General features: G+C 41.5%; 1 protein-coding gene across 1 annotated transcript; it reads right to left on the bottom strand.

Moving 5' to 3' along the window:
- Window positions 1-9,341: 9,341 nt before the first annotated feature.
- On the bottom strand, window positions 9,342-10,029 carry LOC107783735 (dirigent protein 23-like). Its single transcript, XM_016604755.2, has one exon. The coding sequence runs from the start codon at window positions 9,970-9,972 to the stop codon at window positions 9,487-9,489; it is 486 nt and encodes a 161-aa protein (XP_016460241.1). The 5' UTR covers window positions 9,973-10,029; the 3' UTR covers window positions 9,342-9,486.
- Window positions 10,030-12,870: the final 2,841 nt, after the last annotated feature.

Here is a 12,870-nt window from a genome sequence, read left to right as displayed (position 1 = left end):
GCGCTCATATTTTCACTCTAGTATAGTCATCTGCTGAAGTAGGCCACCTGGCCTCTGGTGCTCATACTTAACTTGCTGGCAATTTAGGCACCTGAATACATACTCAACTATGTCTTTCTTCATCCGCCGCCACCAATAATGTTGCCTCAGGTTGCGATATATCTTCGTAGCATCTGGATGAATAGAATACCGCGAATTGTGTGCCTCTTCTAGGATATTTTCCCTCAACCCATCCACATTAGGAACACATGGAAGACCTTGGAGTCCCAGAACACCATCTTTACCAATAGTAACCTCCTTGGCACCACCCCATAGTACTGTCTCTCGGAGAACCAACAAGTGTGGATCATCAAACTAGCGAGCCTTAATCCGCTCAAATAGTGAATACTTGGCAACAACACATGTAAGAACTCGACTAGGCTCTGAAATATCAAGCCTTACAAGTCTGTTAGCCAAGGACTGAATGTCCAAAGCTAATGGCCTCTCCTCAGCTAAAATGAAGGCCAAACTACCCATACTTTCTGCCTTTCTGCTCAAGGCGTCTGCAACTACGTTTGCTTTGCTCGGATGATAAAGTATAGTAATATAATAATCTTTTAGTAACTCAAGCCACTTGCGTTGTCTCATATTTAGATCCCTTTATTTGAACAAATGCTGCAAGCTGCGATGATCAGTGTAAACCTCACAGGACACCCCATAAAGATAATGCCTCCAGATCTTAAGAGCATGAACTATCGCGGCCAATTCTAAATCATGTACCGGGTAATTCTTCTCGTGGTTATTCTGTTGACGTAAATCATATGCAATAACTCGCCCCTCCTGCATCAATACACAACCTAGGCTAACGCGTGAAGTGTTGCAATACACTATATACATCCCTGAACCAGAAGGCAACACTAACACCGATGCTGAAGTCAATGCGGTCTTGAGCTTTTGAAAGCTCACCTCACAATCATCGGACCATCGGAACGGAGCACCCTTCTTGGTCAATTTGGTCAAAGGTGCTGCAATAGATGAAAAGCTCTCCACAAACCGATGATAATAACCTGCTAACCCCAGAAAACTCCTGATCTCAGTCGTCGAGGTGGGACGATGCCTATTCTAAACTGCCTCGATCTTTCTAGGATCAACTTTAATACCCTCGCCCTATACAATATGTCCAAAGAATGCTACAGAGTCTAGCCAAAATATATACTTGGAGAACTTAGCATATAACTTTTGTCCCTGCAAGGTCTGAAGCACCACTCTCAAATGTTGCTTGTGCTGCTCCATACTAAGTGAATAGATCAAAATGTCGTCAATGAAGACGATGACAACCAAGTCGATATACGGCCTGAACACCCGGTTCATCAGATCCATAAATGTCGTCGGGGCATTAGTCATACCGAATGACATTACTAGAAACTCATAATGGCCATATCTAGTCCGGAAAGCAGTCTTCGGAACATCCGAATCTCGAATCTTCAACTGATAGTACCCCGATCTCAAGCTGATCTTAGAGAACACTCTGGCACCCTACAACTGGTCAAACAAATCATCAATACGCAGCAACGGATACTTATTCTTAATAATAATTTTGTTCAATTGGCGATAATCAATACAGATCCACATAGTCCCATCCTTCTTCTTCATAAATAATACCGGTGCGCCCCAAGGCGACACACTTAGCCTGACGAACCCCTTTGCTAGCAACTCCTCAAGTTGTTCCTTCAACTCTTTTGGAGCCATACGGTACGGTGGGATAGATATAGGATGGGTACTTGGGACAAAATCAATATAGAAATCAATATCACGATCTGGAGGCATGCCTACAAGATCAGAAGGAAACACATCAGAGAACTCTCGGACTACGGGCACCGAATCAATCACCGGAGTCTCTATCGTAGTATCCCAAACATAGGCCAAATAGTCCAAACAACCCTTCTCGACCATGTGTCAAGCCTTCAAAAAGGAAATAACTTGACTAGATGCACTAATAGACGAACCCTTCCATTCCAATCTAGGCAACTCTAGCATTGCCAAGGTAACGGTCTTGGCATGGCTATTTAGGATGGCATGATATGGATATAACCATTCCATTCCCAGGATGATCTCAAAGTTGATCATATCAAGCAGCAGACGATATGCTCTAGTTTAGTAACCACAAAATGTAACAATGCAGGACCGGTAGATCCGATCCACAACAATAGAATCACCTAGATGAGTGGACACATAAATAGGGGTACCCAAGGACTGACGAGAAACACCTAGGAAATGAGTAAACAGATATGACACATATGAATACATAGACCCTGGATCAAATAATACTGAAGCATCTCTACCGCAGACAGAAATAATACATGTGATCACGGTATCTGAGGCCACTACATCTGGTCTGGCCAGAAACGCATAGAATCTAGCTGGAGCGCCACCTGACTGGCCTCTACCTGACTAGCCTCCACCTCTATAATGGCCCCTACCAACCTTCCCTCCACCTCTGGGTGGTCGGACGGTTGGTGGAACAACCGGTGCTGTAATCATAGGCTACTGACCCTACTGCACTACCTTTCCCTGAAGCCTGGGGCAGAATCTCCGTACATGACTGAAATCCTTGCACTCGAAACAACCCATCGGTACGATAGACTGCTGACCTAAAGTCTGGCCCTGATGGCCTGAATACCCACTGAAGGAACCCTGGATAGCTAGTGGGCGGTAAGAACTCTCTGGCATAGCACTGAAATAAGGTCGCACAGGAGCACCCCGAGGAGGTGGCGGTGCTAGATAAGGGGGCATGCTGGACTGACCCCTCATGAACTAACCTCTACCCCCAGCTGGGGCACCACTGAACTCTCCTGAATATCGAAACCGCTTATCCCTCGCCGCCTACTCTCGGCTCTGCTGACGGACACCCTCGATCCTCCAAGATATCTTCACAACTAGCTCGTAAGAAGTCCCCATCTCTACCTCTCAAGTCATGGTGGCCTGAATACCAGAGTGCAATCTGGCGACAAACCTCCGCACTCTCTCTGTATTGGTAGGTAGTATCATAAGTGCATGGCGAGACAACTCAGAGAACCTCACCTCATAGTCGGTCACTGACATCTGACCATGTTGGAGTTGCTCGAACTGGAATCGCAACTCTTCCCTCTGAGAGGGTGGAATGTATCTGTCCAAGAAGACGTGTGTGAACTATTCCCAAGTCATAGAAGGAGAACCTACTAGTCTGCCAAGAAGATGTGACTGCCACAACCTACGGGCCCTGCCTTCTAGCTGAAAGGTAGTGAAGCCTACCCCGTGGGACTCTAGTATCCTCATGTTGTGCAGTCTGTCCCTGCACCGATCAATAAAATCCTGGGGGTCCTCATGTCGCTCACCTCCGAAAGCAGGAGGATGAACCCTAGTCTATCTGTCCAATAGCTTGTGCGGATCACCGACCACAACTGGTATGGGCTCCGGTGTAGCTACCGTCACTGGCTGAGCTGCACCCACGGGTAGTGCACCCTCGGTCTGATATACAGCAGCTGCCTGCCCAGGAGCCTGCGCGGTAGAGGTTTGTGCTCCCTCTTCCACCTGAGATGTGGTTGGGTCTACCGAAAATAAAATGGCTTGAGTCATAGTATCCATGAACCGCATCATACGATCCATGACCTCCTGAAATCCCGGAGCGGTTGTGAAATCCGCCAAAGTTGGCTCTGCCGCAGGCACCTCGCCTTGCTCCCCAATAATAGGATCCTCTATTGGATCCAATGGCGGCATAGTTGGAGCAACTCTGGGACGTCCTCATCCCCTACCATGGGCTGGAGCCCTCCCCCGACCTCTGCCTCGACTTCTAGCAATAGGAGGAGCAGCTCTTCCCTGGTTTGGAACCTCCGTAGAGCGCATTCTCACCATCTGTGAGAGAATAAGGGAAAGATACATAGTATTACGTCAACTGTACGATAGAATATGAAGAAAGGTAGTTTCCTAACACCCTATAGCCGCTCGAAAATAAGTACAAACGTCTCCATACCTATCCGCAAGACTCTATTAGGTCTGCTCATAACTTGTGAGACCTACGTGAACCTAGTGCTCTGATACCATGTTGTCACGACCCAATTTCACCTATAGGCCATGATGGCGCTCAACGTCACCTCTAGGCAAGCCAACTAATGAATTAAACATATATTTTCTCTTTTAATAAGTTTCCGAGTAATTAAACTTTCCTTATTCGAAAGATTTAAGAAAATAAAATGTTTAAATAAATAAAACCAAGTAATAGTTCAAGACCACAATTCTACTAGCGTGTGTGCCAAGACCTGGTGTCACAAGTGTATGAGCATCTAGTAGATTATACAAAACTCAACTACTGCCTGAACATGAAATAGACAGAATACAAATACAGAGGAGAGGCTCTAGGAGCTGCAGAACGTCTCAAAAAGTAGCTCACCACTAAGCCTCAGGATATCTGGGATGTGCGCTGGTAGGACCGCCTGATGCACCTGTCTCAGATCCTGCACCAAAAGGTGTAGCAAGTGAAGCATGCGTACGTAAACAACGTGTACCCAATAAGTATCAAGTCTAATCTCGAAGAAGTAGTGACGAGAGGTCGACTTCGACACTTACTATGGGTCAATAATATTAAGATAAGAATATTTAAATAAACACGATTTATGTGAATAATAACAAATTTCCTTAACAAGCAAGAATAAATAATTCCTTCCCAATTTAATAATTTCCAATAAGTCATTTATCTTCACAAGCTGCAATAATAATGTCAAGACACCATGTAATTGTTATTATTAAGCATGATTTATGTCGAGGTTGTACGACCCGATCCGTAATAATGTGTACACTGCCGAGGGTCGAGCGGCATGAACCATAGATAAATCTATCTACTGTCGAGGCATTCGGCCCGCTCCACAAGAAGAGAAGGATATTTTATAAGCATTTGACTTAAACATTTTTTAGGTTTTATACAAAAATAATACGAATTTCACTAGCGAACTTTTACAATTTCTCCAACAAATACCAATATAATTTAGGCATTTTTAAACTATCAAGTATGGTGCAAACATTCCAAATAGTTCATGAATTGGGTCCTACACTACCCGAAAAATAGCATAATTGTAGCTACGTACAAACTCTCACCACCTCATACGTACGTAACCCCCCACAATTAGGAATAATTATTTATTTAAAACACCTATGGGATAAATTCTCTCTTACAAGATTAGACAAGAGACTTACCTCATCTCAAAGATCACTTCCCGGTCACAATTTTGCGTTAAAGCCTCAATTGGTGCCGAAAAATCCGAAACTAGCCAAATGTTATATAATTTAATCAATAAATACTTAAAATTACATAATTTATCTATTAGAGTAATTACCCAACCCAAATTGGTAAAATTTCTAAACTTCACCCCTAGCCCACGTGCATTCCGAAAATATTCGGAGGGAATCGTCACTCATAACCTTAAGAACTCAAATATACAATTTTTATCCCATTCCATAACCATTTTCGTGGTTAAAATCTCATTTTTATAAAAACCTAGGTTTTTCATCTAAACCCACAATTATCATTAATTTACATGTTAAAATCTACCCATAATCTAAGTATTTAACTCACAATAGGTAGAATTAACTTTACTCCAAGTTGCTAGGTGAATACCCTTCTCAAGAAGCTCCAAAATCGGCCCAAAAATGAAGCAAATGAGTCAAAAATACTCAAACCCCGACTTAAATGAAGGTTCTGCCTTATGTGATTTTCGCACCTGCGGAGGTACGGCCGCTTCTATGGTCCCGCATCTACAAAAAAATCCTCGCAGATGCAGTCTCCTCCAGTTGGGCCAAATTCCGCACCTACGGACCATTTGCCCGCTTCTGCGGCTAGGTCGTTTTTGCGGCTCCTCCCTCGCACCTGCGCGCTCGCAGGTGTGCCCAATGGCTCCGCTCCTGCGGCTTCTGAGCTGCCCCCACTGGACCGCTTCTACGGCTTCTTGCTCACATCTGCGAGCTCGCACTTGCGGTTGTCCATGCGCAGGTGCGGTTACACCAGAAGCTGGAAAGCTTCAGCCATTGCTCCTAAGTCCAAAACTTGGTCCGAGCCTTGTCTGATTAACACCCGAGGCCCCCAGGGCCCCGCCCGAATATACCAATAAATTTGAAATCATAAAATGGACTTGCTCGAACCCTCAAAATGCGTAAAAAACATCAAAACTAAGAATCATACCCCAAACCAAATTGATTCAACTTGGAAATTTCAAGTTTTTCAAACTTACTCCGAATGCGCCGAAAGATACTTAAACTACTCGGAATGGCACCAAATTTTGCGTGTAAGTCTTAAATCACCATACTGAACTATTCTCAGGCACGGAACTCCAAACGGACCATGATTACTCCAAAACCTACTCCAAACCAAACTTGAAGAACTTTAAACCTTCAAATAGCCAACTTTCACTCTTAAGCGCTAAAACGCTCCTGGGTCGTCCAAAACCCAATTCGAATATACGCCGAGTACAAAATCATCATATGAACCTATTGGAACCGTCAAATCCCAATTCTGGGGTCGTTTACTCAAAATGTTGATCGGAGTCAAACGTATCCTTTATAAAGCCAAACTAAGGAACTAAGTGTTCCGTTTTCAACCCGAACCCTTCAAATTCCGGAACTAACCATCACCTCAAGTCATAAAATAGTAAAATCACATACGAGGAGTCTTATTTAGGGGGGCGGGGTTCTAGAAGGCAAAACGACCGGTTGGGTCGTTACATGTTTCTTCATGTTTTCATTGTTGGTTGCTGTTGGTTTCTGCTGCCTCGACTATCCTTCGCGATCAAGAAGATTAGTATTCTATCGTGTAGATGAAATCTGGAGCTGGGCATTATCTTCATCACGGTCGCGATTGGATGGCCGTATTTGCGTAGAGTTGGGATGGTCTTCATCTCGTTCGTGTAGTGTTTGGGACTGAGCTGGGCAGAATACAGGTTATCTCTTTGCGTTTGCGAGGTTGTTTCCGCGAACGCATAGTTCTGTCAGTCTTGTGTATCGCTTTCGCGAGTCTGTTGCTACGATCGCATAGTGTAATTATTCAGGAGCAGTGCCTTTTCTTATTCGCGATCGCGATGGTATTTCCACGATCGCAATTCATTGATTTGCCTAGTGATTATAAGCACTCTAATTTTGGGGGTTTCAGCCATATTTACATATTTGGAGCTCTGGAGCTCGGATTGAGACGATATTTGAAGCGATTTTCATCATATGGAGTGGAGTAAGTGTTCTCTACTCAGTTTGGATTTTATTTCATGAATCTATTCTCATTTTTGGCATTTGGTTGATGAATTCAAAAGAGAAATTTGGGGGGTTTTGTCTAACATTTCATATAGTAAATTTTTTAGTTTTGAACGTCAATTCGGAGTTGGATTTGAGTGAAACTAGTATGATTGGATTCATATTTGAATGGGTTGTCGGATTTTATGAGTTTTATAGGGTTCCAAGGTGCGGGCCCGGGTTTGAAATTTTTGTTGACTTTGAAGTTTTTGATTAAAGATTCAACCTTTATCAATTGGGTTGTTTCCTTATGCATTATTTGATGTATTTGAGTTGCTTTTGGCTAGTTTCGAGCCTCTCGGAGGTCAGTACGCGCGGGATGTCATTTTTGGAGCATCGTTTGGCTTGCTCGATATTGGATTTGGCTTATTCAAGTTAAGTAACACTTATAAACTTGGTGTTGAGGGTATGAACCCCTGAATGTATGTGTTATGTGTTGGTGTTGAGATGACAAGCATGCTAGGTGACAGGCGTGTGGGTGTGCACCATGTGAATCATGACTAGATTTATTATGTGGTACTCTGTAGTGACCTAATCTTGTTTCTAATCATAAAATTTCTATGTGCTAGAGTAATTGAACTGTGATCCATATTAGAAACCATGTCTAGGCTATATGCTTATCTTGTTTAGACCCACTAAGGTCATTTCTGTTATTGAGTCATTTTCTTACATTGCAATTACATACTCAATCATACTGATTCATTTGCATATCATATCTCAGTCTCTGTTTTCATTTATTGATACATCATATCATCATTTTTGGGATGATTTTCATGACATTGTGAGACCGAGAGACTGGAGAGATTGATGACTGAGTTGAGGCCTGAGAACCAGATTGTGAGTGATATTGATGGGATCGGGCTACATGCCGCAACATGTATTATTGATTCATGATGGGATTGGGCTACACGCCGCAACATGTATTATTGATTCATGATGGGATAAAGTTACACGCCGCAGCAGGTATTTTTGATTCATGATGGGATCAGACTGCACGCTGCAGCAAGCTTTATTGATTCATGCCATGATTGGCTTATTATAGCGCTTGGGCTGGATCTTCCCCTCCAGAGTCTGCACACCCACAGTGAGCGCAGTTGCTATTGATTCATTTGGGTTGGATCTGCCCTGGGTTGGATCTGCCATGTTCAGTGCTGAGTGACTGAGTGATTGAGCGTTATGAATGGGAGTGTGAAACTGTGATATTGAGTACTCTGAGAGTATGAGTACATGAGTTTATCACTGTGACATATTGCATCTGACATGTATACTTGACAAGCAGGCATAGAGATGCATCTCTCCATGTTTCACGGTTTTGTGACATTTATGACTTCACATGCAAATTGATATGTAGGCATAGAGATATACTTTTCTCATGCTATCTGAAATTAAATCATGTTATTTGTTGTTGAAAGTTTTTGGGAAAATCAAAGGTTTCTGACTTACTTATATTTTTATGATTTTGGTGAAGGATTTGGGTGTTACTGTTATATCTGAAAAGTATGACTATTTTCCGTAACTGTAAATGAGCTGAGCATTATATCTCTGAGTTATTTCTTTTATCACTCTTATTATATTGTTATGAACTGTTGTTGGCTATTGATGTTGGACTCCGACCTTTGTCCCAGCTCGTCACTACTTTCAACCTAATGTTAGGTTTGTTACTTATTGAGTACATAAGATCGGTTGTACTCATACTACACTTATGTACCTTGCGTACAGATTTTCGATGCTAATGTTGTTGTGTATAGCGCGAGCAGGCATTTAAGACGTACATATGTTCCGGTCATTGCTGCCTTTTGTTCTTGGTAGCTTTAGAATTATTAAGTTGTTCATGTATATTTCAAACAGGTGATGTATTTATTTCATACCAGCTTTGTAAACTCTAAATCTTAAAACTCATGATTTGTACTATCAGTCTTTGGGAATTCTTTGTATAGAAGTGCAGTTATATTATCATTACATTTCTCAGTAAATCTCAATGAATTGGATTATTATTGCTAATTGTCTTACCTAGCAGGTTGGATTAGGTATCATCACGACTAGTTGGATTTTGCGTCTTGACAGAAAATCAACATGTAAAACTTTAAATTATTGTGAGTAATGTACGACTATATGTGAGTAATGTAAGACTATAACATTATACTCAACAATAGCATCCCCATTGGTTATGTTGAACCAAACAGTCTTTGCAGGGTCAATTCGCTAAGCCAACCGAAAAACTCCAGAATTACTGACGATCGGCATTTCACGATACTCATTAAACACATGATTCCGGCCAAGTACACTCAATATGCTACCATTGAGCTTACCACTGGTGAACACAAAGTTGAGGTTCATGAGAAGGGCACCTTCTTTTTTATCAACTGAACCATATATTCCTTGGGCTCGGCCTACTATTGTTGAATTGGGCTCTGGCCCAACTGTTAATGGGTCATCCATCATTGCAACAAACCGAAACAAAGTTAGGGATTTTGCAGTTGTATTGGACTGGGCTATTTGAACTGCAGTTGGATTCTTACCTCTGAGTATGTCGTGGAAATAAAAATGAAATTTGGTTACCTTTTGCTCTGCATGGGGAAGTTTTGTGAACCATTTTTCAACAGCTTTGGGTCCTAAGTCAACGTCTTGAACCATTGGCATGGCCATAACAATGAAGCAAAGAAATAGAACTATGCTCCTTTTTTCCATTTCTTCTTTCTCTTCGTCTCTCCCACTTAGTAAATTGAGAAGGAAAAATGCATTGCATATACAAATATATTATGAGTATTGTAATATATGTGGCCTACTTTTGGCCATAGACTATGTGCCTTGTTGGCTCTTTTGTGGTCTTTTATTGGCCACTTTGTTGGACATTTTATGTCCATTCATTAAAGGACTTGCTGGCCAATCATATTCCATACATGATCATCTAATTTTCTTATAAATTGGCTGGCAAATGTCCATATAAAATACACCAAAGTTTGAGACAAACGTCTCTTGTCTTTCCTTTCTTTCATTATAAAGTATTTTGTAAGAGACTGAGTGTTGGAAAACCCTTGTGTAAATCCTTTCTTTGGAGTGATCTTGTAACCTTATTCTCTTGGGATATTTGGGACTAATTAGTGTATTTATTTTAATTTTGTATTCTTATTGGTATAGTGAAATTGTTTTTCTTCGTGTGTGGACGTAGGTCACTTTGACCGAATCACGTTAAAATAGGTCAAGCATGTACGGTTTCACCAAAAGGCCTTACACAGCTGTGTGAATATGAACCTTTCTACATATATGTTTTTGTGCAATTAAGATAACTTGATAATTATTTCTAAACTATATATCCATTTAGATGATAATTATTCAAACATTTATATTGGATGAGTAGTTTGCAACATAACTACCACATGATCTTATTTGATATATATACACAATGGAAATATATATTATAGAATTGCTATCACAGACTGTTTAGTATCATCTAGTTAGTGGCCCGCATGATTTTTATAATATGCCAGCTTTCACTTCCAAATAATAACGACCTTTTGTTTTCATTACATCAAACAATACATAGTCATAACATATGTTTTGTTTTTAATTAATTGTGTATATCTCAGTTCGTTGAATATATTTGTTTAGATTATTTAGTACCTTAAACATATCCGACGGTGCCATAAAATCACAGTTTTTCGACTACTAACAGAGCCAAAAAGTAATCGCGAAGCCAAAATTTTCAACTACATTCTGACTGTTTTGGTATAGTCGGAAAATGGTACGTCGGAAAAAAATTTCATACTACTGTACACATAAATTTCTACCATTTTTTTACTTCGTGTCCGACCACAGTAGTTGAAAACATTAATTCGCGGAATTTTCTGCCAAATTTTACGACAACTATAGTCGAATCGAAACTGTAGTCGGATAATATTTATAAAATTACAAAAATATTAGTTTTTATTTTACGACTACTGTTGTCACGATCCAAAACCTGTAATATGTCGCAATGTTGCCTAATGCCTCTGTTAAGCAAGCCCATAAGTGAACCTCCAATTTAGTTATCCCTTTTTAACTTTTAAAATAGAAGTTTTTTTTTTTTTAAAAGACCGAAATAAGTATGATCTCATGCAACGTATATACTCTTTTCTCAAAAATATCAAATGGGAGAAAATACATAAGCCATAGTGATAGTAATAATTAGTACAACAGTACATATATGCTAAAAAACCCCAAAACCCGGTGCCATAAGTGCAAGAGCAATCTAGAGAATATACACAACTAATACAACCATTGTCTGAATGATAATACACTAAATTAATAAACAAGGTAGGGGGAGACTCCGGTGCTGCAGATCGAAGCAAGGCAGGCAGCTCACCACTGAGTCTTCGTAGAAGTGCGGTTGCGCGCCAGCGTGACCACTGGTAGTACATGTCTCTGTAACGACCTGACCGGTCGTTTTGCTTTCTAGATTTATGTTACCTTAATTAAGACTCACTATATGTACTTTTACTATTCTATGACCTGCGGGGATAGTTGGTTTAGGTTTGGAAGGGTTCGGGTTGAAATCGGAACACTTAGTTTCTTAATAGTAGCCTATAATAGTTAAGTCTGACTTGATTCAACATTTTATGTAAATGACCTTGGAACCAGGATTTGACTGTCCCAATAGGTTCGTATGATAATTTTGGACTTGAGTGTATATTCGGATCAGGTTTCGGATGACCCGGGAGCGTTTGGACGCTTAATATTGAAAGTTGGCGCATTGAAGGTTTTTCAAGTTCTTTAAGTTTGGTTTGGTGTATACTTTGGTGTTATGAAGATCTATTTGGGACTTCGAGCCTGGGAATAGTTCTTTATGGTAATTTATGACTTGCACGCAAAATTTGGCATCATTCCGAGTTGATTTGATAGGAATCGGACACGCGGAAGTATTTTTAGAAGTTTTTGAGTTTCATGTCGAATTCATGTGTTTTGGTATCCGATTCGTATTTCTAGATGATATTTTGGTGTTTTAATTGCATGAGCGGGTCCGTATTATGTTGTTGGATGTGTGAGTATAATTGGACGGGGTCCCGTGGGCACCAGATGCAAATAGATTGGAATCGGACTCAGAATTAGGCATGGGGGAACTGCTGGTGCTTCAGTTCTGGTGCATTCGTAGGTGCGACCTCACAGAAGCAGCTCATCGATCACAGAAATGGCCTGGAGCAGGCTGGCCAGTGGTCGCAGAAGTGGAGGGTTTACTGCACCTACGAGCTAGCAGGTGCGAGGAAGGTGCTCGTAGGTGCGGGCTAGGCCAAGGAGGCTTGGGGTCGCAGGAGAGGGCATTTCTCCACAGGCGCAAGTGTGAAGATGCGGACCGGCTTCGCAGAAGCGGATGCGCAGGTGTGCATGCTTCTCCGGAAAAGCGTACTTGGACAACCTTGGTGAGGACCGCACCTGCGATGGATTTTCCGTAGGTGCGGCATCGCAGGTGCGACCCAAGGTCCGCACAAGCGAAAATCGCTGGGCAGTGAGGCCTTTTAATCCGAGACTTAGGCCATTTTTCCTCACATTTTTATTTGGTCTTGGGCTATTTTGAGAGCACATTTGAGGGGTATTCTCATCAATATTGTAAGG

Source organism: Nicotiana tabacum, chromosome 24, assembly GCF_000715075.1.
Source record: "Nicotiana tabacum cultivar K326 chromosome 24, ASM71507v2, whole genome shotgun sequence".
Taxonomy (NCBI): Eukaryota; Viridiplantae; Streptophyta; class Magnoliopsida; order Solanales; family Solanaceae; genus Nicotiana; species Nicotiana tabacum.
Note: the sequence above shows the minus strand (reverse complement) of the source record. Positions and strands in the feature narration are given on the sequence as shown.